General features: G+C 50.2%; 4 protein-coding genes across 16 annotated transcripts; 3 read left to right on the top strand and 1 right to left on the bottom strand.

The window, feature by feature from the left end:
* The first annotated feature begins 168 nt into the window (after positions 1-168).
* Tymp (thymidine phosphorylase) lies at positions 169-4,773 on the top strand. Of its 6 annotated transcripts, none has more exons than XM_085678827.2 (11): positions 169-325; positions 552-753; positions 891-1,093; positions 1,540-1,644; positions 1,997-2,126; positions 2,250-2,368; positions 2,849-3,011; positions 3,100-3,330; positions 3,462-3,602; positions 3,688-3,866; positions 4,583-4,773. In XM_085678827.2, the coding sequence occupies exons 2-10, from the start codon at positions 561-563 to the stop codon at positions 3,843-3,845; spliced, it is 1,443 nt and encodes a 480-aa protein (XP_085534953.2). In that variant the 5' UTR covers positions 169-325; positions 552-560; the 3' UTR covers positions 3,846-3,866; positions 4,583-4,773. The 6 variants fall into 6 exon arrangements, with proteins under 6 accessions (XP_085534953.2, XP_085534956.2, XP_085534957.2 ...); XM_085678830.2 differs by having other exon boundaries at positions 172-296; XM_085678831.2 differs by having other exon boundaries at positions 191-348; positions 3,688-3,862.
* Positions 4,228-22,863, bottom strand: Ncaph2 (non-SMC condensin II complex subunit H2). Of its 7 annotated transcripts, none has more exons than XM_048444840.3 (21): positions 22,650-22,784; positions 17,469-17,570; positions 13,750-13,805; positions 13,546-13,630; positions 13,401-13,469; positions 13,232-13,311; positions 13,000-13,145; positions 12,468-12,560; positions 11,817-11,914; positions 7,644-7,715; positions 7,364-7,430; positions 7,125-7,232; positions 6,982-7,035; positions 6,755-6,825; positions 6,583-6,676; positions 6,416-6,487; positions 6,254-6,309; positions 6,073-6,174; positions 5,825-5,974; positions 5,587-5,757; positions 4,228-5,394 (listed from the first exon to the last, which is right to left on the bottom strand). In XM_048444840.3, the coding sequence occupies exons 1-20, from the start codon at positions 22,755-22,757 to the stop codon at positions 5,617-5,619; spliced, it is 1,824 nt and encodes a 607-aa protein (XP_048300797.3). In that variant the 5' UTR covers positions 22,758-22,784; the 3' UTR covers positions 4,228-5,394; positions 5,587-5,616. The 7 variants fall into 7 exon arrangements, with proteins under 7 accessions (XP_048300797.3, XP_048300798.3, XP_048300800.3 ...); XM_048444841.3 differs by having other exon boundaries at positions 4,228-4,685; XM_048444843.3 differs by having other exon boundaries at positions 4,228-5,757; positions 22,743-22,863.
* Sco2 (synthesis of cytochrome C oxidase 2) lies at positions 4,596-5,421 on the top strand. Its single transcript, XM_085678835.1, has one exon. It carries the CDS (start codon positions 4,596-4,598, stop codon positions 5,376-5,378), a length of 783 nt encoding a protein of 260 aa, XP_085534961.1. The 3' UTR covers positions 5,379-5,421.
* Lmf2 (lipase maturation factor 2) lies at positions 22,792-27,468 on the top strand. 2 transcript variants are annotated; one of them, XM_085678824.2, is made up of 15 exons: positions 22,792-22,864; positions 23,223-23,277; positions 23,825-24,078; positions 24,178-24,206; positions 24,322-24,536; positions 24,610-24,788; positions 25,020-25,161; positions 25,286-25,420; positions 25,493-25,598; positions 25,683-25,779; positions 25,852-26,034; positions 26,111-26,279; positions 26,359-26,470; positions 26,544-26,640; positions 26,736-27,468. In XM_085678824.2, exons 5-15 carry the CDS (start codon positions 24,476-24,478, stop codon positions 27,036-27,038), a joined length of 1,584 nt encoding a protein of 527 aa, XP_085534950.2. In that variant the 5' UTR covers positions 22,792-22,864; positions 23,223-23,277; positions 23,825-24,078; positions 24,178-24,206; positions 24,322-24,475; the 3' UTR covers positions 27,039-27,468. The 2 variants fall into 2 exon arrangements, with proteins under 2 accessions (XP_085534950.2, XP_048300796.3); XM_048444839.3 differs by lacking the exon at positions 22,792-22,864 and having other exon boundaries at positions 23,120-23,277.
* Positions 27,469-27,885: the final 417 nt, after the last annotated feature.

The following is a 27,885-nucleotide window of genomic DNA, read 5'->3' as shown; positions in this document are numbered from 1 at the left end:
CTGAACCCAGAGACTAGTCGGACAGACAGCAGTGCCCGGACCCATAGATATCAAGACCCCAGAGAACTGGGCAGAGCAGACGCCAGTCCAGAGAGTACCATATCCTCCTGGCCCTTAGAGTCCCGGAAACATCTCCAATTGGCCATAAGGTAGCAGGTAGGGAGCAGCTGAAGTGGCGATTGGCCTGACCAGTGCCACCTCCTGGGACCGCCCCGTCTGCCGGCTGTTCCTGAACTACGTCTTTCATTGGCTAGTCTGTTCTGCACCTAACTCCACGACGGGCTGAGGCATACCAGGTCGGAACCCGGCCAGAGCCAGAAAACTGGTAAAGGCCCCTAAGCTGACTAGGTACTGGACTGGGGTCAAGTTGTGAGATCGAGAAAAGGAAGCCAGACTTGGGGGTGAAAGGTACTGGGTGCTGAGGAAGACATGGGTCAGTGATGGGCACCAGAAACACATTTAGGAGCAAGGCTGGGGGACAAGGGACCATGGTGGCTTCAGGGATATGGCCGGGGAGGCGGGTTCCAGCGGTGTCTCAATATCCTCTACAGGCTGAAGCAATGGCAGCTCCGGGGACACCACCTCCCTCAACCCCAGAGGCAGCTGGTGCCGTCTCAGAGGGAGGGGGGAGGGAACCAAAGAAGCTGCCTGAGCTGATCCGCCTCAAACGAGATGGAAGGCATCTGAGTGAGGCAGATATAAGGGATTTCGTGCAAGCAGTGATGGATGGAAGCGCACAGGACACACAAATTGGTGTGTGGCAAGCCCTAATTGGACCTTGACCCCTAACTTCCCCATACGCACCTCAGGGATCCACAGTACCTCCTCACCATCCCAGGCCCCAGAAAACCCATGCTCTGTGAACACCCCACTCATATGTCCACACATAGGGGCTATGCTGATGGCCATTCGGCTGCGGGGCATGGACCCAGAGGAGACATCTGTGCTGACACAGGCCCTGGCAGACTCTGGGCAGCAACTGGAGTGGCCCAAGGCCTGGCACCAGCAGCTTGTGGATAAACACTCCACGGGAGGTGTGGGTGACAAGGTCAGCCTGGTTCTGGCACCTGCCCTGGCTGCGTGTGGCTGCAAGGTTAGTAACTGCTATCTCCACGAATCTCTGACCCACTCACTCACAGGCACCTCCTACCCTCAAGCCAGGCTCAAAGCTCTCAAAGACAAAAAAAATCCAGAGTTGTCCTGTTCCCCAATACAGACCGTGGAATACAGTTCCACCATGGAATACAGCTGCCTCAGTACCTAACAGCACCCTCAGAGAAAGAGCTGGGTCTTTCTCTTGTCCCATGGACTTGGGTCCCAGACATGTATGAGTGCCAGTTCCTGTTCTACTGACAAATTGCTCCCTGCCAAGTATAATTTATTTTCCTTTCCAGCAATTGGGCACCCACATGAACTGTTTAAAATATCTGAAAATATTACAACTGCTTAAAATAACTTCAGCTGAAGTTCTCATTAGGGGAGCGAGAAAATGGGGATAAGGGGAGTGGTGCCGGGGCAGACAGTAATCCTCTCCACCAGGTGCCAATGATCAGCGGACGTGGTCTGGGGCACACAGGGGGCACACTGGATAAGCTGGAGTCCATTCCTGGGTTCAATGTCACCCAGAGCCCAGAGCAGGTACAGGTGGGCCACTAATCTATCACTGATCTGGGTTGAGGGAGAATCGCTGGCCAGAATCACGGGACAACCAACGAATAGGTTATTTATACGGGTCACTAGTGAGAGTGTTGACTATTCTAAAGGTCATCCATTGTAGATCGGCCGGAGCCATAAGAGAACTTTGATCTGGATTATTACTTGGGAGTAGGTGGAAAACACCAATGGGCTGGTAATCATTAATGTGTCATAAGTAAATCAGGTCAGTCATCAGAATCAGATTATTGGCACTTAGGCCATGTTTTGAACTTTCGCTGGGTCCGTGGCCAGGGCCAGTGAGAGGGCCCTTCCTCCAAGGTCACTGCAGGTGTCTGAACAGATATTGCGCTTACTGGAGGAAGTGGGATGCTGCATTGTTGGCCAGAGTGAGAAGCTGGTCCCTGCTGATGGAATCCTGTACGCTGCACGAGATGTGACAGCTACTGTGGACAGTGTACCACTCATTACAGGTGACCTGATATGGGGTACCCTGACTGACATACAATCCACTAGGCACTGCCATCTTTATCACAGAGGCAATACCTTCCGTCTCCAGGTATCATACCCTGGGATGATGTTTCTGTTCTCCACAGCCTCAATCCTCAGTAAGAAGGTCGTGGAAGGACTGTCCACTCTGGTGGTGGATGTTAAGTTTGGGGGGGCAGCAGTCTTCCCAGACCAGGAGCAGGCCCGAGAGCTGGCAAACACATTGGTGAGCCCATGCTGGGCCTCTATGGCCTTTTTTGTTTTGTTTTGTTTTTCGAGACAGGGTTTCTCTATGTAGCCCTGGCTGTCCTGGACTTGCTCTGTAGACCAGGCTAGCCTCAAACTCACAGAAATCCGCCTGCCTCTGCCTCCCGAGTGCTGGAATTAAAGGCGTGCCCTTTCTATGAAGGAATGTGAACCTCACCTTCCATCGTATCCCTGCCTCTGCCCACTCAACAATCCCAGTAGAAACAATTGGCAATCCCCCTTTCCAGCCCTCCTACCGTATCTAATCAAGGCTGTCCTGAGCTTGGGACTGGGGCAATCCTCCACAGAGCCCCTCCACTAGGGCGAACGAGACCACCCCACCACCACCTGGCAGTGTTGCTTTCTGATCTGCACCCGAATCCTTCCTGACATCCCAACCCAGGTGCAGTAGGCATGGAATTAGGTAATGTCAACTGGACACTGAGTAGTGCCTCCCCAGGTTAGGGCGGGAGTGGGCCTGGGGCTGCGGGTCGCCGCAGCCCTCACCGCCATGGATAGCCCTCTGGGCCGCAGCGTGGGCCATACCCTGGAAGTGGAAGAAGCGTTGCTTTGCCTGGACGGTGCGGGGCCGCCGGACCTACGGGACCTGGTCATTAGGCTAGGTGAGAGAGCTGGGGTTAAGACCACCTATCTATGTGCCAGGCGCTCTCAACCCCTGCGGTTCCTGAGCTCCGTCCCTCCCGCCAGCAGGGGGCGCCATCCTTTGGCTTAGCGGACAGGAGGAAACCCAAGACAAGGGCGTTGCCCGAATGGCCGCGGCGTTGGATGACGGTTCTGCGCTGCGTCGCTTCCAGTTGATGCTTTCGGCACAGGGCGTGGAGCCAGGCCTAGCCAGAGCACTGTGCTCCGGGAGCCCCGCGCAACGCCGCCAGCTGCTGCCTCACGCGAGAGAGCAAGAGGAGCTGCTCGCCCCTGCGGACGGTGAGACCGGATATCCCCGGCGCCAGGCCCCACCCACTTCCTCTCCGCGTCTTTTCCTTCCTGGTCCCGTCCTCGTGCATCCGCCTGCAGCCCCTTAGCTTCTCCGCGACCGCCTCTCCCTCACGCCCCAGGCACCGTGGAGAACGTCTTGGCGTTGCCACTGGCCCGTGTGTTGCACGAGCTCGGGGCCGGACGCAGCCGAGCGGGACAGCCAATCAGGCCGGGAGTGGGTGCCGAGCTGCTGGTCGACGTGGGTCAGTGGCTGTACCGCGGTGAGCGCCGTTCGGGACCCATAAGCAGTCCTCCAGTCCGGGTCGCCCTGTGTGGCCTAGGTAACCGCTTTCGTCGCTCGCGCAGGTACACCCTGGCTCCGCGTACACCTGGACGGCCCAGCGCTCAGCGACCAGCAGCGCCGCGCTCTGCAGGGGGCGCTCGTGCTGTCTGACCGCGCACCCTTCAAGGCCCCTTCACCTTTCGCTGAGCTAGTCCTCCCACCGACCTTCGTTCAACCCTAAATCCGACCCCACAGCAGGCAGGTGCGTGGGTCCCGCAGTTAAGCAAGCCTCCCACCCTCCAGGGCGGGACTGGGTGGGACAAGGTGAAACAACCTCTGTGGTTTGTCTTGAGGGTGCTGCCACTGCCTCGTCCAGTCCTTTGAGGGTGAGGTGCGAGTGGCGCAGCTCAGAAAAGGGGTATGTTGTGAATATTTATCAATCCCGTCTTCTCCGGGTGATGCCAGAGACCTCAGAGACAGACGGGCCAAAGGTGCTCTGAGCACGAATGAGCTATTCTGTGGGACACTAGTGGCAATGGGTTTCTGCTGAGCCCCAGATCACCGGAGGCTAGAAAAGATTACCCCTTTAAGGTAGTAAACCAGAGTATCAACGACATCCTTCCTTAAAAAAAAAAAAAAAGATTTATTGTAAATAGACACGTGTTGTGGTGCCCAGGCAAAGCATGTTCTGAATGCTTCTAGGCATCCAGAAGGAAGCGTGGTTGAGGGGCAGGTTATGGACAGACTGCGGTAATGAGGCTGAGGCTCCTAGTTAAAGAACTAGGAGTGAACCAGCTATGGACAATCGGTGTTGCCTAAGCTGAAGCTTAAGGCTTGAGGTGGAGCGGTTCTGCGTTCAGATGAGCCCAGACAGGCAGCTAACCTGCGTGGATATGGGGTGACAAGTTTCTCCAGCAGCGGGGGCCCAGGCACCTTGTCTGTTCTTTCCCAACTGCTGGCATCTCTGTTCTTTTTCAGGAGCTTCAGGTCCATGGTGCTACCGGTTCTAGGGCCCAAAGCCTGGCCCAGGCTCTCTCAGTTCAAACCTCGAGTCCTTCTCCGGATCCCAGGAGGTGAAACTCTGTATGTAAAGTCCCAGTCCCGACACTGGTCAGGGCAGGGCCAGCCCCAAGGTCCTGGGCTAAGAACCAGGCTGCTGATCACTGCTGTGTTTGGAGCTGGGCTGGGCTGGGCCTGGCTGGCAGCAAAAGCTGAGAAGGAACAGAGGCGCCAACAGCAACGGATAGAGGCCCTGCGCCAGGCTGCTGTAGGCCAGGGTGACTTCAGCCTGCTGGACCACAAAGGCCAGCCGCGATGTAAAGCTGACTTTCGAGGCCAGTGGGTACTGATGTACTTTGGCTTCACTCACTGCCCTGATATCTGCCCTGATGAGCTGGAAAAACTGGTCCAGGTGGTACAGAAGCTGGAGGCAGAGCCTGACCTGCCCCTGGTGCAGCCTGTCTTCATCACCGTGGACCCAGAACGGGATGATGTGGCAGCCATGGCCCGGTATGTGAAGGACTTCCACCCAAGACTGCTGGGTTTGACTGGTTCGAAAGAACAAGTGGCCCAAGCTAGTCGCAACTACCGTGTATACTACACTGCTGGTCCCAAGGATGAGGACCAGGACTATATTGTGGACCATTCCATTGCTATCTACTTGCTCAACCCAGATGGTCTTTTCACGGACTACTATGGTCGAAGCAGGTCAGCAGAGCAGATTGTAGACAGTGTTCGTCAGCACATAGTTGCCTTCCAAAGCATCCTGCCCTGAACATCCTACCTAGGCCCTGTCGGTAAATAAATGAATGTACTTAGTCAGCGTGTGGGTGCTCTCTATCCGCAGTCCATTTAAATGGCTTGTTGAGTGAACAGGGAGGGGGTAGCAATATCACTTAACAGGCTAGGCCAGCCTGGAGGCAGCACTGGAGTAAATGGCCCCATGGTACATTAGGGGCACAAGATTTCCAGGTATACACTACCTTCCACCCCGGCGCCTCAGTGCTCTCCACTCAAGGCTGGACCATGGAGGGGGCAGCATAGGTCTGGAAGCGTGTATGGGCTCGCTGGTGTGTGAGCAGTCTCAGAGACATGGTATCCACAGCTGCCTCCAGTCCTGGCTGCTGGGTGATCTCCACCGTATAGTCATTAGCCTGTGAAGATGAGGCATCAGCAGAGTCCAGGGGGGTTTCCCCATCCCATGTGTCCCAGGCCACTCACCAGTTGTAAGGAGGCCAGCATGGAGCGGCACACCTCAAAAGCAGGCTGCCCCGCTACAAGCTCTGCAAAGGGACACCACTCATTGAGCTGGGGGAAACGTGAAACCAACTGGTCTCCATAGGTGTGGATATCAAAGGGCACGTGCTGCTCCTACACAGGGAAAGGCCATGTTAGCTTCAAGTGGAGAGACAGCTCAGGATAACCCCAAGCTGGTGACAGAAGGCTGGAGTTCCCAACAGCATCCTCACCTGCTCCTGGAGCAGGGGCTGGATAGAATCTTCCCAGTCCCTGATGCGCTGGCTCAGCTCTGTCTCCTGGACAAACTTCTGGGAGGTGGCGATGAAGAGTTCCTATGGAAGGACCAGTGGGTTCTTCCTGCACGTAAGGGCCCAGGACGCTCCACTGCTCCCACCCGTGACCCAGGCCTACCACATTTCTTCGGACCAGCTCCTCATATCTCAGGGACTCTGGCATGGCCTCTGCATCTAGAAAGGCCCAACCATGAGCTGCTGCAGCTGTGGGGCTGCACAGCCTCATCTCAGGCAGCTCTTGCTCCCTCGGCACATCTCAGGTATCCCATTAAAGACCTACCTAGGTCAGCAGCTTCCCCAGGCATCACCTCCTCCCGCTCTGCATAGTCCTCAGGCTCTAGAAAGTCATCTGCTGAGACATGGGAGAAGTGACCAGAGGCAGCTGCTCAGACAGCAGTAGGTGCTGAGAGCACGGACCCCTCCCATCCCATATCAAATGGCACCTACCTGCTTCCCCAAGGTCTTCTAGGGCATCTTCCAAGCGTTCCTCCTCTACAGGCCACAGATCCTCGGTGGCCCCGGGCAGCCATCTCTCGGTCACCTGTCCAGAGAATATCTGTGAGGAGACTCATCTTCCAGGCCCCGTGGAGTCTCAGACTTGAATACTATGGGTACTTGCCTTCCGTCTCTGCAGCTTCTGAATGCTCTCGAGCTGTTCTCTTACGTGTTTCCAGTACAGCACTTCCATGTCTGCAGACAAAGGCCTTATGAGGGGCTTCCCCATCCAGACCAAGTTCACCTTTGTCCACACAGGACTTCAAGTGACCCTGGCAGGGAGGACGGCAGTGGAACTGGGGAAGGCAAATAAAGACTACCTTCCCCGAAGAGGTAGGACTCCAGCCTTACCTGCAAAGGTTGGGCCCTTCCGCCGAGGCCTCCTGCTATCAGCATGGTCAGCATCTATGAGAGAGCAGTTAGCAAGAACCAGGCCAAAGGGACACAGTACCCAGGCAAAGGGATGTGCCACCTTAATGCACACACTCACTCACAGGCAGCCAGGTACCACTGGTGGAAGTCCTGCAGCTTGGTGGCACCCTTCCTCTTGCGCTTATGTCCTGGAGGCTCCTCCACACCAGGCGGCACAGAAAAGGGCTTACCTGGAGGCAAAGAGAGACTGCCTCAAGAGTAGCCAAGGAAAGCGGATACAAAGTCCCCTCCAATCCACCATCTTATAACTCAGTAGCCCTAGACAGGAAAACATAAATGAGATGCCACCAATTCTACTGACCTTTCTGGAAGACCTTAGAGTCCAAGGAGTCAAAAGGGTCCAGGCTCTGCCAGGGGTCTGGGGTCTCCTGAGTACAAACAAGCAGAAGTTGAGGGAAGAGCAGGAGCCCTCCCTACCAGAGCTCACAAAGTGGTGACAGCCCAAGGATTAGGCCCAAAGCTACATAGGGGAGAGGACTTGTTTCTGGAAGAAGTGCTGAGGGTCTGAAGGGCAACAGGGCAACGACAGAACAGAATACCTTTGAATATAGCTGCCCTGCCAGGGACCTGGCATCTCTCACCTGTAACCGGGAGGCAGCCTCCGGGTTCCCTTGTCGCTCCCGCAGCATGTATCTCCTTGGCAAGGTGGCACTCTGCAAAGAAATAGCTCACAGGGTCTCCTCTCTTGTCTCTAGTCCACCAAAAGCTCTCAAGAGCCCAGAAATTCTGCTTAGTCTCACAGCAAAAACACGGTTTAAGGGCCCTCTTAGGGACCAAAAGTAAAAACCTTACGGAGGGGCCAGAAAAAGATGACAAAGTGCTCGCCCTGCAAGCCTGGGGACCTAAGTTCAACCCCCAGCATTTACATAAAGTCAGCCAGGTGTAGGGATGCTCACTGTGGTGGTGAACAGTTTCCTCTGACATAGGATATGAGTAGGGCAATGAAACAGCAGGATGGTCTAAGGCAGCACTCTCGGCCTTCCTAATGCTGCAACCCTTTAACACAGTTCCTCGTGTTGTGGTGACCCCAACCATACAATTTCATTGCTACTTCATAGCTGTAATTTTGCTGCAGTTACGAATCATAATGTAAACATCTGATATTTGATATGGGACCCCCCCCCCAAAAGGGTCACAACCTACACGTTAAGAACTGCTGTTCTAAGATGAGGTGAAATACTCCATTCTACAGGATGCTCATTAACGTATTAAGTAAACCCAACAGTTTCAGGAAATTCCTAAAACTGACTACATTTACTAGGTCCCTATTTCCCCAAGAATACATAAACAGTAAAGACTGCTGAGAAGATTCTTCCAACAGCCCAACTACATAGAAGGCTTAGAAGTAGATACCAGCCAAGCTTCAGTGAAGACTCATAAGCTCAGCTGTATAGAAGAGGCTGAGACCAACCAAGCCCCCATGAGGACGCTCTTCAACCTGTTGAGCTGCCTCTGAGTTGTGCAGCGTGCTCCAGGTTTTCAGCTTTTGTGAGCTTTCACATATGCTTGGATGGGTCTTTGGTGATGCAGGTATCTCTGAGTCATTTCTGCTCCTATAGGCAACACTTCACCCATATTCCTCCAAATAACCTCCCACCCCCACTCCCCCCCCCCAAAAAAATGCTCATTGGTTCACCAAGCTGATCTGTCTTCAGTTCTCTATCTAGGGTGAAGACATTTGTTCACACCTCCCCCCAAAAAAGAATGTCACACAACATAACTGCCACCAAAGAGGGACACAACAGAAGAAAAGATGAAATGGAGAGCAGTGTATGGTCCTGGACATACAGCATAGCAAGTCAGGTAACTGAAGCTGAGACACCTCTATGGATGGGGAGATCTCCAAATATAGCACTGTGTGATAGTGTCTTCTTGTTATGGCAGCAATGGCGTGATTCTTACTACAGGTAATGAGACATGCCACTAAGCTGAGCCATCAGGCCCGGAGTGTCTGTGAAGGGAATTCCAGGATGACAGTTTATCCACATGGTATAGGTGGTATGCCTGATGAGTGGGATCTACCACATGAATATGGAGATACCCTGAAAACAGCTAAAGGGTTTAGAAGAAATTCTGCAGTCTCTGACAGCGCACCAGGGTAGAGATCATTGGCAAGAAGTGGAGGAGGTTGCTTCACAATTGCTGTGTGTAGTGAGAAATGCCCAGAGCCTGAGACAGCAGCCAACCAGGAACTTTTTGTATAAAGGAGAAAATGCAATAAAGGGAGATGCAGTTAGCATCTTTCATGCCAGACTCTCACTAATATGGCAAGTAAATCAGATAAATAAGAGAACGAGATAGGGGCGCTGCCTTGACATTTCTTAGGGCTTGGAGGCTGAAAGGAAACTAAGGTACAAAATAGATCCTTGTTCAAAAGCCCTTCCTGGAATCTAAAACTTGGAACCCATGGGAATAAAGTGTGAGGAAGAGAACATGATAAAGTGATAGAAAATACCTTTCAGGTCTGACCTTTAATAGTAAAAAGGGGGAAAATACATGACCCAGCATGCAGATGGAGGGACTAACTATAGCCTAGTACAAGGAACTGTGGTACTTAGCACTTAAACTGCTGGAAGTGGGGAATATTTTTAGACAAGCAATGAAAGAGCCTATCACAGCTCTTGAGGAATGAAACCCAAGGTGGACCTCTAGCCTCCATATACACACACAAACACAAACAATCCTGAAGAGAACCAGTCATCAGGGAAATTTTTCCTTTAAAACCACAATAGGGTTCATCCACTGAAACGTTTACCTGAGCTAATGGGAGCTCACCAACTCCAACTGGACTGGGAAGGAACAAGCATAGGACCAAGCTAGTCCCTCTGAATGTGGTTGACAGTTGTATGGCTGGGGCAGACTGAGGGGCCACTGGCAGTGGCACTGGGATTTATATCTACTGCATGTACTGGCTTTTGGGGATCTTATTCTCTTTGGATGGATACCTTGCTCAGCCTAGATATAGTAGGGAGGGCCTTGGACCTTCCACAAAGCAAAGTACCTTACCCTCTCTTAGGATTAGATGGTGGTGGGGTAGGAGGGTGTGTGGAGGGAATGGGAGGAGGGGAGGGAGTAGGAATTTGGATTGCTATTTTTTTTTAAATCTGATAAAAAAAACAGTATTTCTGGGAGCATGTGACTCCCTAGTAGAGTGATTACCTAGCATGTACAATTACTAGGTACAATCCTAGGATCATGAATATAAATAAGTAAATAAACAAGGAAAGAACAAGACAGACTGGCATGCCGGCTCATATTTGGCCCAACACTTGGGAGGCTGAGGCAGGAGGATCACAAGGTCAAGATTAGCTTGAGCTATAAAATGAGACCCTGTCTCAATAACCAAACAAAACCAAAGCTATATGTTATAGACTATAAATTTCATAATTGTTAATATTTCCTTCTAAATACATCAGGTTGGTTTGGGCAGGAGTAATTTCCCCATTTTTTGTGTTTATAACTTTTTTTTTGCTTGTGTGGGTGCACGTGTATGAGTGAGTGCATGTAGGCGCTGAAGTTGGATGATATGAAGCATCCTCAATTCTCTTTCACCTTATTCATTGAGAGTCTCTGAAACAAATCCAAAGTTCACCCGAGCTGTCTTGCTAGACAGCTTGTTCTGGGTATCCTGTCTCTACTTCCAGGCCTGAATTCCAGGCAAGCCGCCACACCTACCCAACATTTATGTGGGCTATACGGATCTAAACTCTGGTCCTCATGCTTACACTAAACATTAATGACCCTGCCTGGCTGATTTTATTAAGAAAGAAAAGAACGAAAAGGAAGGAAGGAAGGAGGGAGGTGGGGAGGGAAGAGAAAGAAGGAAAGAGAGCAAGAGAGAGAGAAAGAGAGAGAGAGAGAAGAGGAAAGAAAGAAAGAAAAGCCATGCAGTGGTGGCACATGCCTTTAATCCCAGCACTCAGGAGGTAGAGGCAGGCAGATCTCTGTGAGTTCAAGGCCACTCTGGTCTACAGAGTGAGTTCCAGAACAGGCAACCTTTTCTCAAAAAAAAAAAAAAAAGTTTAACAATTGTATATGTGTGGGGAGACAGTCAATTCACTTAGGAGTGCGGATGCCTGCCTGTGGAGGCAGAAGCACTAGATCCCCAATGGAGCTGGACTTACAGATAGTTAGCAGCTGCCTGATGTGGAGGCTGGGAACCGAACTTAGATCCTCTGCAAAAACAGTACAGTCTTAACATCTAAGCCATCTCTACAGTCCCCTAGTTTTTTTTAAATGTATTCATATTACAATGCTGGGGATTAAACTCTAGGCTTCCCATAGGCTAGTCGAGAATTCCACCATTCTACTACATCCCCAGCCTCAAGGCTTTTGTGTGGTTTGTTAGTGTTCAATAAGTAAGGATTTCTTGATTTCTCTGAACAGACTACTCCCGTGGGGGCTGAAAGAGGTAGCAAAGTCCTCCAGACTGATCAGCTGACAGTGCAGATACTATGAGCTCCACAGGGCTCAGAGCCTTGAATGCCAGTCCATTCTCAGGGAGCAACTGCAGTTCTGCTTAAAGAGGGAAAGGAAATGGAAGCTGCCATTAAACAGTCTGGCTGGAGGATGCCAGGCTTCTGAGCAGACACTCCCTCTGAGAGGAAACACAAAATTAGTGATGGGACAATATCAGTGTGACAGACAGGAGCCAAGACCACCGCACTGTTGTCCCCATGTAACGTTAATTCTACCCCAGAACCAGAGCTCGCTCTGTTGACAGCTTGAGCTCTGTGGAGTCACTGTTGTCCCACCTGCTGTGAGGTCCTGGGCTCTGCAGGCTCTAGAGCAACCTCCTGGGGCTCTGCTACATCCTCTGCATCCTCATCACCACCGCTGAGCATTGGGCCTTCTGGAAAAGTGTTTGGGTAGGAACCAAGAAACCAGTTAGCCTAAAGAGGCTGGAGGTCAGGCAGCTCTTAGAAGAGCAGGACAGGCCAGCCTCTCTTCTCAGCTTCACACTTTAGCATTTGAAAAACTAAACAAGGCTTTATATTCTCTTCCTCATACTGGCATGCTTTGGTTGTTTTACCTTATCTCTTGGCAAATATTTATGTATTTGATTATCTATCTATCTATTATCTGTCTGTCTGTCTGTCTGTCTGTCTATATATGCATGCTGTGGGCTGAACCCTGGGCTTTATATATGCAAGTGCTCCGACCAAGCTACAGCCCCAGCCCAGATAGTGTTTGTTACCATTTACATTACCCAGAGAAGACCTAGGAAAGCAAATCTCACTAATTACAGCACAGCACAGAGAGTCAACATAAGACTTTATCTGCTATCATTAGGCCTGTTCCCCAAAAGCCAATGAACAGGAAGCAAACAAGACAGGCTAAGGAGACTGAGAGCATCCATGGTCAGAGTTCTACCTAGATCACCCTCCCTGGTGCTCTCTTCTCACCTGGCTCTTGGGAGATGTTGAGTACGGAAACATGACTTCCATTCCTAGAGACTTCCATCGGCTGCCCCTCAGCACCCTCAGCACCCTCAGCATCTTGGAGAGACAGATTAGACTTGGTCAGTCCGTCCCCAGAAGGTCCCCACTGGTGTCAAAGGAGCCTCTCTAGATTGTCAGCAGAAAGTAGAACCCAGCAGGCTCCAACAAGAGGGAGAGAAGCTCTAGCCAAGCTATCTACAGTGGGAAATTATGGTGTGGTGAGACAGCTGCTAAGACTAGAGGTGGCAGGCTTAAGGTACCCAGCAGTAGTCTCTCAAAAGATCTACTTCCGGGCTGGAGAGATGGCTCAGAGGTTAAGAGCACTGCCTGCTCTTCCAGAGGTCCTGAGTTCAATTCCCAGCAAACACATGGTGGCTCACAGCCATCTGCCCTCTTCTGACCAGCAAGCATACAGACAGAACACTGTATACATAATAAATAAATCTTTAAAAAAAAAAATCTACTTCCCACTAAGTCTCAACATCCAAACCCTTACCTTTCTGGCCCCCTGGCATGGGGCACAAATCTGCAGGCTCCACAGGACACATTCCCACTGGATCCAACATAAAAGAACCTCTGGGGTCGGGGGTACATGTGTTCATCCTGAAATCCTTCCGGCTGGCCAAGACCTCACCCTGACAGCTGTGTTGGCAAATAAACAAGCTTGCTACAGAGACCTTTCCCGGGCAGGCTTCCTGCCCTTCTCGCCCATGCTAGCAGTGTTATACCTATACAAGGGGCTGCTGTTCTTCTCCACTTCATCAGGGGCCACCAGAGCCATGGGCACAAGGGGTATGATAAGTAGCTCCTGTGGGTGGGGGAGGAGAGTTCTGAATTCTACAAGGAGCAACGCTAAGAAGACTGCTATCCCCACCTCACAAAGGCCAGGACACTCACACTGGATATCTGATCATTTTTCAGATCCACATTAGCCCGGGAGTCAGGGAAATCATCCAGTGACAGGAACTGCAGGAGAAAGCAAGTAGTCATGGAAGCAGGACCAGGCCAGCACCTCGGGCAGAGTCCGCATGTCCCAACTCACCTCATCCTCTGTTTCATAGGGAGTTCCTGAGCTGACAGCCCTGTTGTTCCCATCCTCCTGTGCTAAGGAGAGCTGCTTGGCTTGCCTGAGAAAGTAAAACATACCAAGAGCATCCTGGGAGACTTCAGGAGCCTCCCAAGCTGCAAACAGGGCTCAGCTAAGAAGATGAAGGCCTCTTCCTCCTGGCTCACTTCTAATACTCACCTCTTGCCAGAAATAAAATCAAGAGCCTGGTAGACCAGCGAGTAGAGGTACTCCACCTAGCAAGCAGAGACAAGCAATAAGGACACGGAAAGGAGGAGACTATCTGAAATGGTGCTTGGAAACACCCCTTGCAGGGGGAGGAGCCTTTCTTATTAGACACTGGTATATATCAATATCTGGTCATCATTTCCAAACCTCCATACAAGCCCTGACAGTTTTACTACTATCAAGTAATTCTCATTACCCAGGGTGGTGGCATATGCATGTAACTTCAGTACGCAGGAGGCTGAAGGAGGAACATTATCATGAGTTTTATGCCAATCTAAGGTATAGAATAAGTTCTAAGACCCCATCTCTTAAAAAAAAAAAAAAACAAAAAAATGACAGGCCTGCTCCAGCACTGAAAGGCTAAGATTAATTAAAATTATAAATCTTAGATTCAAGGCCAGCCTGGGCTACATGCCAAGCTACTATCTGAAAACAAACAAAGGGACTAGGGAAACTGCTCAGTGAATAAAATGCTTGCTATGTTCAGATCCCGAGTATCCATATAAATAGAGTAGGTAACATGCATTTGAAACCCCAGCCCTGGGATGGGACGGCAAATTCTGGGCATTTGCTGGCTAGCCAGTCCAGCTGTAACAGTAAGCTTATATGGGATTCCCCTCTGTATGCTGTGATTACCATTAATGAATAAAGAAAGCTGGCTTGAGCCTATAGGGCAGAACAGAGATAGGCGGGGAAAAGTATACTGAATGATGGGAGAAAGAAGGCAGAGCCAAGGGAAAGCCATATAGCCCCACTGGAGACAGACATCAGAACTTGACCCAGTAAGCCACAGCCTTGTGGTGATACATAGATTAACAAAAATGGGTTAAATTAATATGTAAGAGCTAGCCAATAAGAAGCTAGAGCTAATAGGTCAAGCAGCGTTTTAAATAATATAGTTTCTGAGTGATCATTTTGAGTCTGGGCAGCAGGGAACGAACGAACAGCCTTCTACAACAGTGAACTCCAGGTTCAGTTAGAGGTCTTGTCAAAGAATATGGTGGAGAGCTGGAAAAATAGATGGCTCAGCAATCAAAAGCATTTATTGCCCTTACAGAATACCCAAGCTCTGTTCCTAGCATCCAGATGGCAGTTCACAACTATAACTCTAGTTCCAGGGGATCTAATGATCTTACCTCTGAGGTCACCAAGCACACATGGTGAACATAAAAATAAGCAGGTAAGGCACTCATAGCATAAAATAAAATTAATATTGTTTTGTTTTGAAGCACTATTAATAATATTGTTTGTTTCTATATAATCTTGGCTTTCCTGGAACTTGCTCTGTAAACCAGACTAGCCTTGAACTCAGGAACTCTCTGCCTCAGAGTGCTGAAATTAAAGGCATGTGCCACAATACTGACAAAAATTAATAAATCTTAAAAAACAAAAAAGGCAAAGAATTCCTCTATCAACTTCTGACCTGCATATTTAGGTGACCACACGTCCACCCACATACACATCACACATACCGCATACACACACACACACACTCTCACACACTGAAATATGAACACAAAAATAGTTCTTTGGGGCTGGAGAAGATGGCTTAGCAGTTAAGAGTCCTTGCTGCTCTTCCAGAGGACCTGAGTTTGGTTCCTACACCCACATTAGCTACTCACAACGACTTGTAACTCCACCTCCAGGGGAATCAGATGCCTCAGGTCTCTGAGAGACCCTACACTCACAGGCACACACCCACACACTTAAGTACCTGACAAGCAAACACATGAACCTGAGTTTGAATCCCCATAATCCATGTTAAAAATCCAAACATAGCAGTGCATGCTTGTGGCCTCAGCCTTGGAGAAGACTGGGGAGCAGAGATAGAAGGAGCCCTGGAGGTCACTGGCCAGTTGGCCAAACAAACCAGCGGGCTTCAGGTTAAATGAAAGACCCTGTCTCAAAAAATAAGAAGAGAGGGATCAAATAAAAAGACAGACATTAACCTCAGGGTTCTACATTCCTGGGCATACATATGCACAGAACACATATACAACAGCAAAAATAACAACAATAATAATTCTCAAGTCAAATCAGTCTCGTCAGAATTACTTTTGACAACTGAGGTTTCTATTTCTCTGTCCCATACTCCACACATTCTCAAGCACAGCCTCCTTGACACAGGTCATGGCCATGGCACGATGGGTGCCCACAATACTTCAGACAGCCCTTGGCACATGCTCTGTAGACTCAGAACCCTCATACATGGTACCCACTGTTCACTTGCCCAGTGCCCCCAGGCCAGCTGCAGCTCCTTCTCCTAGCTACACTGCTCAGTCCACAGGAGGGTGCGGTCTCTGATGGCCCTGTCAAAAAGTAAGCCATGATGGGCCTGCCTGACATATTTCATTTGCTTCTTATTCGTCTCCTACACAAAGCCAGAGGCCCCACCATAGGGTGAGACCAGCAGTTTTCCTAGATGATGTACACAACTGCATAGTACCCACATGTAGAAGCAGAGAAGGGAGAGCTTATACACACTGAGCTACAGATAATTGTGTACCTGAGGGACAACAGAACTCACAGCACACCTGACCCTCTCTTCCTGGTCATTTTATTTATTGACTGTGATGCTAGGGATCACAACCAGGGCCTCATGTGTGCTAGACAAGTGTTATACAATTGAACTATACTTCTTAGCTTAGCCATACCATTTTGGTATGTGTGTTATATATTTGTGTTTATGTGGGTGTGTGTGCAAATGTGTGCAGATGTACATTTATAAATGATTATGGAAGCTATAGGTTAACCTCAGATATTTTCTCTGACTGCTCTCTACCTTATTTTTGGCTGGACCTGAGAAGACCAGTGATTAGCTAGGCTGACTGGCTAGTGAGATCTAGGTCTCGACAAGTGCTAGGCTACACCTGCCTTTTTATGTGGGTGCTGAGGATCAAAACTCAAGCCCTCGTGCTTATACAGCAAACTTTTGCCAACTGAACCATCTCCTGGTAGTGGCATTTTAAACTTCAGTTTACCTGGACACTGGAGAACATGCCTATTATTCAAAGATGCAAAGGCAGACGTATCAGGGGTTCAAGGCCAAAGCAAGCCTTAGCTACAGAGCAAGCTCAAGGTCAGTCTTAGCTAATAAAATCCTGCCTCAAAAACAAGCAGGTTGGGAATATAGTTCAGCTGGTGAAGCACCCACCTAGCGTGCATGAATCCCTAGCTTTGACCCCTGACCACAGTACTGCAAAAATTGGATATGGTGATTGACACCTGTCCTACTACCACTCCAGGTGGCAGAGACAAATGGAACAGAAGTTCAAGGTCATCTTCCTCAGGTAGACACAGTGTTAGAGATCAGCCTGGGATGCATATGTCTTAAAAAAAAAAAAAAAAAAAAAAGAGCAAACAATATGCCAGGGCAATAGTGGTGCACATCTTTAATCCCAGTACTCAGGAGGCAGAGACAGGCGGATTTCTGTGAGTTTGAGGCCAGTCTGGTCTACAAAAGCTAGTTCCAGGACAGGCTCCAAAGCTACAAAGAAACCCTATCTCGAAAAAAACAAAAGCTATCAATAAACTCCGGTTTTTCTTTGGTACTGGAAGTCGTGAAGGGATCCTAAGTGTGGCCCACAATGAAAGCAGGCTACAGACAGATGCACACTGCTGCTGTCCCACTCAACACTTTAGCACAAAGGTTGGCAGTCTGTAGAACCCACCTTTTTACTGTAGACACAAGCTGAGCCCTGGATCAACAGTGCTGCCTCAATGAAGTTCATAGTGGTTTTGCCTTCATCAAAAGAAATGCAGATCTGGTCCAGCTGCAAGAGAGAACATTAGTAAGCCAGACTTGGTGGGCATGTCTATGATCCCAGCAGTTGGGACACTGAGGCAGGATTCAAGGTCCACCTAGGCTAAACAGTGAGACAGTTTCAGAGAAAGTAAGATGCCCATGCAGGAGAAGCCTATGTTCACTTCTTCCGGAACAGCTCAACCTACCACCCACAAACATAGATAGCTCTAAGTCTACTAGAGTTTGCCAGTTGCCTTTGGGTATTTCTAGAGGGAGGTTAGATCTTTGCAACTCCCCCCGAGTTCTTGGATCCTGTGAGATCAAGTGTTTTGGAAGAGAGGTCCCTAAAGGACACTGACCATGATGGCTCAAGTTGCATACCAGCCCTCATCAGCACTTCACATTATACCCACCTATGTCAAAACCAACCAGGACAGACTAAAGCAGAAAGACCCTTTACCCTGAGATAAGGAAAAGGAGACAGACAAGTACAGCACTGCTGGAAGCAAAGACTTGTATTTTGAGATCTGTATTTTGTTTACAGCCATCTTAAGCTTACAAGTTAAGTAAAATATTCACATCTATCCCCTCTTCAGGGTACATTCTGGGCCTAGGAAATCAACGTGGTATCTTATCTCCTAGTGAGACCTGCAGGCCCCAGGCTTTTAGAAACAATTAGCATTTCCTATGTTAGTCAACAATCAGAGACCCTCAGTTTTCCTTATCAGCTAGGGATGTTTCCAGACCTGAATTCCAGCAGACCTGACATCCTCCCCTCTCCCTTGCCCATTTTGTTATATAACAGCTTCTGAGAATTAATAAACCACGGCTTGATCAGAAATCCTGTCTTGCTGTCATTTCTCGTGTCCCTTGCCCTTCCATTCCTCTCCTCCAGGTTTATCAGGGACCCCCCATTTGTCTCATCCTACTGGCCGGGATACAGCATTCTCTATCCTCTGATTGGTGCTGTAGGGAGTTCTCCCTCTGCAGCCCTCCTTGGTCTCTGGTCTCTGTGAACCTTGGCTCCTAATCAGTATTTGGGCTCTTTTTTCCTACTGAACACCTTCTGCCAAGTGCCATCTGTCCATCCCTGTTCAAGTGACCAGCCACACACATCAACAATTGCCAAATCTATCCTCAGAACAGTTTTCTCCCTGAGGTTCCATTTACAGGCAGGCACCTACTGAGAAGCTTAAATATATATATATATATATATATATATATATATATATATATATATATATCCCACAGAAATGTCCAAGGTTTTAGGCATTAACTCAAGATCTTACAGACACTTTTACTACCGCTCAAACCCATATATCCAACTGTCTTGCTCAACTATCCAGATTTTATAATCTAGAGCCAAATGAGCAAGTCCATGGTGGATTCCAAGCATTCCTACACATTCCCAGAAACTAAAGGACCTCAGTTTCTCTCTTTTGCTCACCGGCCAGTTCAATCTAGGATCAGCCCCTTACCACTTCCAGGTTCCTCTCTAAAGACTCCAGCTCTGGCCCAGCCTCACCTCTAGCAGGACTCCACCTGACCCCCAGTCTTCTCCTGTATGTGCTTTGCAAGCTTTCTGCCACTCGGAGGGAAAGACCTGAAACGCTAAGCAGAGCCTCCAAGGCAGGTCTCTAAATCCGGTCTCCTCCAGCTATCAGGCTTCCCCTAGGAGCTGCACTTTCTTGCCTTCCACTGAGGCAAGCACCATGGTCCCTCTACACATTTTTTCAGCTTAGCAGACATGGCAAGTCCTTTCACCTCAAATAAAATCAGGTCCCTCAGTCAAAGTCGTCATAGTCATAACCTTTTCTTTCCAATCTATCACCCATTTGTGACAACACACAGATATAGTCAGAGGGAGGAATAGATCTGCTTTGTCCACTATCAGCTGTGACAGCCAGTATATCACCTAATCTCTCTAATGACTGTATCAGTTTTTGTCATAAAGACTACATTACTTTATATAAAACACAAAGAAACAGTGCTTAGGCCAAGTAGGCCCCTAATACCAAATAATGTGTCTCCTACCTTGGTATTTAGAATTTCTCCCTAGAGAGCAGAAATTCCATCTCAAAGCATAAATTACTATTTGCTTTGCCATCAGGTTTGTTTGTTTTTGTTTTGTTCTTTGAGACAGTAGGCTGTACTGGAATTTGCTTGGTAGCTCTGTGGACCAGACTGACCTTGAACTCACAAGCATCACCACTACCCAGCCAGTATGACCTCTTACCACTGTTCTTGGGACTCTTCAGCCAACTGTACAGTACAGGTTAATCATTAGATCACAAGTTCACTTAATAAGCATTTGTCCTGCATCTACTATGTGTAAGACATTCTACAAAGTTGAAGAAATCATATATAAAGTCTCTGCCCTTTTAGAATTTACATTGTAGGGTAGAGATAGACCACAGACAAGCAAGTTGAAGAATACCTTGTGACATTATGTCACAATAAGAGAGAATTATTTTAGCTTGGTGGTGGTGGTGCAAGTCTTTAATCCCAGCTCTCGGGAGGCAGAGGCAGGTGGATCTCTGTGAGTTTGAGGCCAGCCTAGTCTACAGAGCAAGTTCCAGGACAGCTAGAGCTGTTACACAGAGAAACCCTGACTCAAAAAAACAAACAAAACAAAACAAAACAACAAAAAAAAAACCCAAAAGCGAGCGAGCGAGCGAGCGAGAGAGAAAGAGGATTATTTTAGATAGAATGGTTAACTGACACTTCAGATTTAAGGGATGAGGGCGGGGCACAGTGGTGCATGCCTTTGATCCCAGCTCTCAGGAGACAGAGGCAGGCGGATCTTTTAGAGTTTGACGCCAGATTGGTCTACAGAATGAATTCCAAGACAGCCAGAATTAGAAAAATCCCCTCTCAAAAAACCAAAATAAATAAATAACAATAATAAAAGACTTACAGGATGAAAAAGACTTAGTTATAAATAGAACAGTCGCACAGATGACCTTCAGTCAAGAACAAGCATAGGAGGCCTTAGTTAACCGTTCAAAAAAGTGTGAGATAGCTCAGTGGATAAATGCACTTGTCATAAAGCCTAAAGACCTAAGTATCTATGTTGTAGAACAGATCCACAAGTTGTCTAGCCTCAGTAAGCACCCAAAGACATAATTTTAATTTTTAAAGTTAAAATAAATTTTAAAAAAAAGTCACAAGGTACAGAACCATGGATACAGCTAAAATTGATGAGCAATGAATCGTAATGAAAACCTGAGAGTTTTAAACTAAGCAGTGTTGTGGTGTGGCTATAATTTTTTTTTCTAAGATGTGTGTCTGCTTGCATTTGTATGTGTGTGTACCATATTCTTGCAGGAGTCCATGGAACCAGAAGATGGCCCTGGAACCCCTCAAAGCAGACTTACAAGCCATTGTGAGCGGCCTCTGGGTTCTGAGAACCAAACCCAGGTCTTCTGCAAGAGCAGGACGCAATCTTCAAGATTCATCTTTCTAGCCTGATTTTAATTTCCTAAAAAAATTCTGTGGGTATTTTTCCTACATGTATCTGTGCACCACTAGTGTGTTTGGTGCCGGTGGAGGCCACATGAAGGCATTGGATCTCCTGGAACTAGAGTTATAGTTAGTTGTGAGCTGTCACGTGGATGCTTAGAATTGAGCCTAGGTCCTCTGGAAGAGCAACCAGTGCTCTTAACTGATGAACCTTCTCTCCAGTTCCCTGCACTCCTAACCCTGTCTCGTTTTAATTTTGAAGACTCATACTAGCTACTGGATGATGTCCAATCTAGGACCTTGGATGAGAAGGTTTTAAATAACTAGGTCTAATAGGCCTAGACCAGACGTAATGCAGATCACATGAACTGAAGTGACACTCTGGCAGTATAATGGACAGAATTCACAGGTAAACTTGGTGTGGGACATGAGGCCTTTTTATAGCTCTTAATTTCCACCTTTAGTTGCACAGTAAAACTCTTCACCAAAAATAGAGGACTAGAATTTGAACCAAAAATCAAAAGCTCCACTTTAAATAAGACCCAAGAGATCACGTACCATCCCAGAAAAAGCCAAGAGAGTGGCGAGAACAAACAGATCTGGAGGCAGCACTGGGACAACCTACAAGTAGAAGTATGGGCGTATCCCACCATATAATAGAGTTAACACCCGCATTTTAAAGCACACAAGCAAGATGTTTTATTTTTAAGGGAAAGAAGGCTCCACCCCAAAAAGCTCAACATTTAGGAGAGTAAAAAGAAGCAGTGAAATAGAAATCCTAATAAGCACTGTTTCAGAAAGGAAACTGACAGACCAACAAATGCTCCCCAACTGAATTACAGAACATTTCGAGCGTCTTCTGGATTGTGTAAGATGAAGACCACTACTGTTCAAAGACAGGTAGTGGGATCCGATGGAATCGGGCTGAGGTGTGAAAAGGCGGAAATGGAGCAGACAGAACCTGAAGAGATCTAGACACTAGTGCCAAAAATGGAGACATGAAATGCGGACAGGCTAGATTACAGCGAGGGGCAGGGCCACACACTGGGAGGCAGGTCCTTCTGGACAAGCTAGCTCAAGTTAAGAGTCCCGGGTGTGGGACGCCTGGGGAAAAGACATGGGCGGAGCTTGAGGTCTAAGGTAAGAAATCCCTTTCCCTTCGGGATCCAAATCTCTCAGACATAGTAGGGTCGATTAGTACTCGCAAATAATGAGGAGACTGAGACAGCAAGATTTCGAATTTAAGGCCTGCCTGAGGAAGAAAAAGGGGATTTAAAAAAAAAAAAAAAGTTCAGCAGTAGAGCGCTTGCCAAGCTCGTACAGCCTTAGGTTAAATCCCAACCACCGAAAAGTGATGCTTAATATATTGAGCCCCGATTAAAAAAATATATAAGTAATGTATTTGTTGAAGAAAATGGTTATCGTCCAACCAAAACGATTTCACAGCTCGCTAACGGGTAGAGACCTGAAAATGACAGCTCCAGAATAATCTAATTGAAGAAAGTTTCGAGAGGCAGGCTGGAGTTGGGGGAGGAAAAAGAACACGAGAAACTGAGAACAAAACACCAGACGGCTACAGACCTGGAGGCGGGGGTGGCAGTGACGCCTGATTCCCAGGCTCGTACCATTTCCCCGCCGCCCTCACCTCCTCCAGATATTCGCCCAGCTGTGCCGCTACGTCCACCTCCCAGTTCTTAGTGAGATCTCGGATGGGCTGCAAGAGGTGAGCGAAGCGCACCTCCACATCCTCCATGTCCAGAAAGGGACTAGAAGCCCGGGACCGTACACTGGCTCCGGATAGGGCCAGCAGGATCAACCCGCCACCGGTTCTGGCGCCATTTTGCCGTTCCCACCCAGGAAGTACGTACACGGACGCGGCGCGCAAGCCGATGACGTAACGCGGGCCCCAGTTTCAAAGTGGAAGGCGCCCGAGGTGGGGGAAAGAGGCGTGCCTGGTGGGCGGGGCTTATGCCGAGGGGCGTGGTTACGCGTCCGGGGCGGGCTCTAAAGGACCCGCTGAGACTAAGTTTACCGGCCAGTTAGCGGTGAGTTTCTCCGCACGGGGTGGAGCGCAGTGACAAACCCGCCGGATTCCAGCTGGGGCGTGGGTCAGAGGCGGGGCTGTGGGGCGAGGGGGGACGGACCAGCGGGCACTGCTCCGGCGGACCGCGTAGCGGACATGGCGAGCTCCCGGGTCCCACAGCAGCTTTTCCTGCAGGGTGTGGCCGCTATCTACACGTTTGCCTTTGCGTCCCTCTACACCCAGATCCCAGGTGAGGGCGCCGAGAGTGGAACACACTCACGTGGTATCATCCCTTCCTTCACCCTGAGTACGATTTCTCGGCGGCGGGTGTGAGGTTCAGGCCTCTCTACGTGGGACTAGGGGGCAGTAGTCTCTGTACTGCGGGCTCCAAGAGTGTGGAGGGAGAAGGATGTGCAAGGGTCGGTTTCCCGTGACTGTTCGGATTCTCTTCTGGGATTAGGACAGAACCCTGAAGGGAGTAGGAGACAGATTTCTACCTGAACTCCCGCGGAAAGTGGTGACCGAGAGTTAGGTCTTCTGAACCTGGGGTTGAGGTCAACAGTTTCTAACCTGAGAGAGTTAATCTGGTAGAGCAAGTCCTACCTGGGGTGGGAACATCCGCAGGCACAACTCAGGATGCGGAGGGTGGCGATGAGGGGGGTTGTGGGGAGGGGTAGAGCGCCTTTGGAGGCCCTGACAATAGGGCATCTGCGTGCCTGGAGCTGGTGGTGGGACACCTTCAGGGCTTAACTTCGGCTGAATTTGGTGTGGGAAGACACTGACATGCCCTCCCACAGGCCTCTATGGCCCAGAGGGCATCCTTCCTGCTCGAAGAACACTGCGACCCCAAGGCAAGGGTCGGTGGCAGCAGCTGTGGGAAACACCAACCCTGCTCTGGGAGGCACCAAGACTGGGGCTGGATACTGCCCAGGGTCTGGATCTACTGACCCTACTGGGCACCGTGGTAGCACTGGGTGCCCTGCTCCTGAACTCTCTGCGACACCCCTTCACCTACCTGCTGCTCTGGGTTGCCTACTTATCAACCTGCCAGGCAAGTGAGACCCTTAGAACCTCAGCCTCTGTCTAATCCACCCACTGCCTCGTCTGGTGCCTCCTGACACACGACGCCTAACAACTCCTCTCCCTACAGGTGGGCCAAGTGTTCCTTTATTTCCAGTGGTGAGTGACTCCTGCCTGAGCCTGGGCAAGGGATGTTTGCGTCTCCTGGGAGGACCCTGTGAGGGCAACAGCCTTAATGGAGAAGAACTGTTTATGATCTTTCTTCTCCCCATAGGGATTCCCTGCTGCTGGAGACAGGCTTCCTGGCTATACTAGTAGCCCCACTGAAAAAGCCTTCCAACCACAAGGCCCCCCAGGGTGGACTAGCAGGGGCCTTACCCCATGAAAACCTCCCATTCTGGCTCGTGCGCTGGCTGCTGTTTCGACTCATGTTTGCCTCTGGTGTGGTCAAGCTGACCAGCCGCTGCCCTGCGTGGTGGGGACTTACCGGTGAGAGCCTGGGCCTGAAGCCGGGATGGTCTGGAGGCTCTAATCAACCCTGACCCCCACCCATTACCTGCAGCTCTCACCTACCACTATGAGACACAGTGCCTGCCCACGCCAGCTGCCTGGTTTGCCCACCACCTGCCAGTCTGGCTGCACAAACTCAGTGTGGTGGCCACCTTCCTCATCGAGATCGCAGTACCCGCCCTGTTCTTTGCTCCTATTCGCCGCCTACGGTTGACTGCCTTCTATGCACAGGTGGGTAGAAGAGAGCTTGGCCTTCACCACTGGCCAGCGAGTCTTGTTGGGGACAGAGCAGCCCTGGGAGTGGTCGTGTGATACGGGTGCTGTTGGGAAAGCATTGCAGGCAGAGGGATGTGTTACTCAGATCAAGGCTGCATGTAGCCTTTGTGAAAATGTCAGCCTGCGGGTTAGCAGGGCGCAGGAAGACCAGCCCGCCATAGAGCTGATTGCCGACCTTCCCTGCAGGTATTATTGCAAGTCCTGATTATCATTACTGGTAACTACAATTTCTTCAACCTGCTAACCTTGGTGCTTACCACTTCCCTCCTGGATGACCGGCACCTGTCTGCTGAGCCTGGCCTCAGATGCCACAAGAAGATGCCTACCTGTGAGTGTCATCCTGTCATGACAACCAAACGGATGTCATCTGCCTAGTACCCCCAAAGAGTTCCACCTCCGCCCAGCCCCTTGGCTGCAGATCCTCAGCCAACCTGTGACTGTCCTGCCCCTAGCCTGGCCTAAGGCCCTGCTGACCATGCTCTCCATACTGCTGGAACTGACTGCCTATGGGCTGCTGGCCTATGGCACCGTGCTCTACTTTGGCCTGGAGGTTGACTGGCAGCAGTGTATCATCCTCTCTAAAACCAGTAAGTGCCAGCTTGGGGGGTCTAAAGAAAAGGACTGGGTCAGCCCCTAATCACAATCTCCTCCCTTGGCAGCCTTCACCTTCCACCAGTTTTCCCAGTGGCTGAGGATGGTAACTCTGCCTACTGTGTGGCTGGGGGCAGCCTCCCTGGCCTGGGAATTGCTTATTGCCCTCTGGAGGTATGTATGTACCTGAAGAGGCAGGGGGAAGATGCTGCTTTCAGCTCAGGCATGGCCTGACAATACTTGGGCCCCCGTCCCCAGGTGGATCCACGTGCAAGGATGGCTACGGAAGTTCTTTGCCAGTATCCAGCTCTCCATCCTGGGCACTGCCACAGTGGCCTTGTTCTTGATAAGCCTAGTAGGTACCCCTGTGGAGAATGGGGTTGTGGGACGATGGGGCAGCACTGAGCCCTTGCCTACTTCCTTGCAGGTACCTTACTCCTATATGGAGCCTGGGACCCACGGGCGTCTCTGGACTGGGGCTCATCGCCTGTACAGTTCTGTGGAGCATCTGCAGCTGGCCAGCTCATATGGCCTCTTCCGGCGGATGACTGGTCTGGGTGGGCGGCCTGAAGTGGTGCTGGAGGGCAGCTATGATGGACAGCACTGGACAGTGAGCCTTCCCAAAGGATGTTGGGGTGAAGGGACCAAGTCCAGCCATCCCAGCTAACCGCATGTCCACCTTTCAGGAGATAGAATTCATGTACAAACCTGGGAATGTGAGCCGACCACCCCCTATCGTGATACCCCACCAGCCACGCCTTGATTGGCAGATGTGGTTTGCAGCCCTTGGCCCACATACACACAGCCCCTGGTTCACCAGCCTGGTGCTACGTCTCCTGCAGGGCAAAGAGCCAGGTGAGGGATAGGCCGGGAGAGGGGCTGGGTATGGAAGGACAAGCTCAGAACCATGTTAACCTCTCGTCCCCTGCCACAGTAATCCGCCTGGTGCAGAACCATGTTGCCAAGTACCCCTTTCATGAGCAGCCACCCACCTACCTGCGGGCCCAGCGCTATAAGTACTGGTTCTCAAAGCCTGGGGAGCAGAGGTAAGGCTGGGGTGATGGGTGAGGTGCCAGGCCTGGGCTATAGACACCTGCTGACTATCCAGGTCTGTTACAGCCAATGGTGGCACCGCCAGTGGGTAGAAGAATTCTTCCCACCTGTATCCCTGGGGCACCCAACGCTGGAAACGCTGCTCCAACAGTTTGGACTTAAGGTGTGAAGGAGTCAGCTGGACTGTGGGAGGTAGCAGGGTGCTTGCCTGTTGCAGGAGTAAAATCTTACAGGCTTTTCTTGGTTTTATCTCCACAGGATAAGAGTCCACTCCGGGCCCGAAGCTCAGGCAATGCTCTGGCTAAGGCACTGAACTGGGTGCGCACGCAGCTGTCTCCTCTGGATCCTCCCATCCTGCTATGGGGGCTTTGGGGGGCTGTGGTGACTGTCAGGGTTGTACAGACCCTACTTGCCCCCCGCCCACTCCAGTCCTCAAAACCGTCTAGAGAAGAAAAACGTAAGCAGACTTCTAAAAAGGATCCCAGAGCAGCCTCTGAGCAGGCTGCTGTAGCCCCCAACAGCAACAGCAGTGACTCTGGGGCCTCCCGGAGGAAAAAATAGCTTGATGTGCCGTCAGCACTCGTCCTGATGGTCAGATCCTCGGAATCCCAGCCCATCTCATGTCACCGCGCAGCCACTGTGACCTAAGCAGTCCTGCCAGGGCAGGTGCAGCTTGAAGTGCCACCCCTGAGGACCGCCGGTGTTACCTTGAACCCCACTGTCCCTCTGCACCAGCCATGTCTTCCCCTAGTCACCTTCCACTGTGTTGGCAGCCAGCCCGGAAATGGGCAGGTGGCCTCGCTCAGGACTTTCCTGGAACACTGTAATCAGTGCGCCCGTGGATGGAGAGGCCTGAGTCTGGAGCCCTATCCAACCCCGCTGTGGAGGGGGTGAGCTGGATCTGCTGAGGCTAGGAGCCAAGGGAAGTGGGCCCATGGGATGGTGCCTACCTGCCCCTGAGACTGTACCAATAAAGACCGTTTTGTACATACCCCTTTGCTAGTGGTTTCTTCCTTCTAGAGAGACCTGAGGACAGTTGGTACAGCCTAGACTGGTTACTGACCAGCTAAATGGGCTCCCTCCTTATCACTCAGTCTTCTCCATAAGCTAAACAAAAAGGCCTGCTTACAAGAAGGCTTGGTGTGGCACAGACCTATACAACGAGGGCTGTGAGACCAATGGAGGAAGATGAAGCTAGAACCACCTAAGGGCCAGGGAACTTTCCAGATGCATCCCTCTCCACCTCCTCGTGGTTTACTTCCTGGTCTTCAGAAAGGTCAGAGTGTGAAAATGGTAAAACGGGAAGAGTACTAGATGGTTGTATTAGCAGAGGTGCCAGACCTTGGATGGAAGAAAGGAGGTACATGTGGTCACCTGTACCTCTGTCCTGAGAAGAGGTCAAAGGGGA

Source organism: Myodes glareolus, chromosome 19 (assembly GCF_982192425.1).
Source record: "Myodes glareolus chromosome 19, mMyoGla1.1, whole genome shotgun sequence".
NCBI classification, from domain to species: Eukaryota; Metazoa; Chordata; class Mammalia; order Rodentia; family Cricetidae; genus Myodes; species Myodes glareolus.
This window is presented reverse-complemented; position numbering and strand designations above follow the sequence as displayed.

Excerpts from the sequence above, each read along its gene's own strand:
- Tymp (XM_085678827.2), top strand. The coding sequence starts at position 561 with ATGGCAGCTCCGGGGACACCACCTCCCTCAACCCCAGAGGCAGCTGGT. Across the intron at positions 2,127-2,249 it reads CAGTGTACCACTCATTACAG|CCTCAATCCTCAGTAAGAAG; the intron begins GTGACCTGATAT and ends TGTTCTCCACAG. Across the intron at positions 2,369-2,848 it reads GAGAGCTGGCAAACACATTG|GTTAGGGCGGGAGTGGGCCT; the intron begins GTGAGCCCATGC and ends GTGCCTCCCCAG.
- Sco2 (XM_085678835.1), top strand. The coding sequence starts at position 4,596 with ATGGTGCTACCGGTTCTAGGGCCCAAAGCCTGGCCCAGGCTCTCTCAG.
- Ncaph2 (XM_085678825.2), bottom strand. The coding sequence starts at position 22,757 with ATGGAGGATGTGGAGGTGCGCTTCGCTCACCTCTTGCAGCCCATCCGA. Across the intron at positions 17,571-22,649 it reads TGGGCGAATATCTGGAGGAG|CTGGACCAGATCTGCATTTC; the intron begins GTGAGGGCGGCG and ends TCTCTCTTGCAG. Across the intron at positions 11,915-12,467 it reads CAACATCTCCCAAGAGCCAG|AAGGCCCAATGCTCAGCGGT; the intron begins GTGAGAAGAGAG and ends ACACTTTTCCAG.
- Lmf2 (XM_048444839.3), top strand. The coding sequence starts at position 23,184 with ATGGCGAGCTCCCGGGTCCCACAGCAGCTTTTCCTGCAGGGTGTGGCC. Across the intron at positions 25,599-25,682 it reads TTGCTTATTGCCCTCTGGAG|GTGGATCCACGTGCAAGGAT; the intron begins GTATGTATGTAC and ends CCCCGTCCCCAG. Across the intron at positions 26,641-26,735 it reads TCCAACAGTTTGGACTTAAG|GATAAGAGTCCACTCCGGGC; the intron begins GTGTGAAGGAGT and ends TTATCTCCACAG.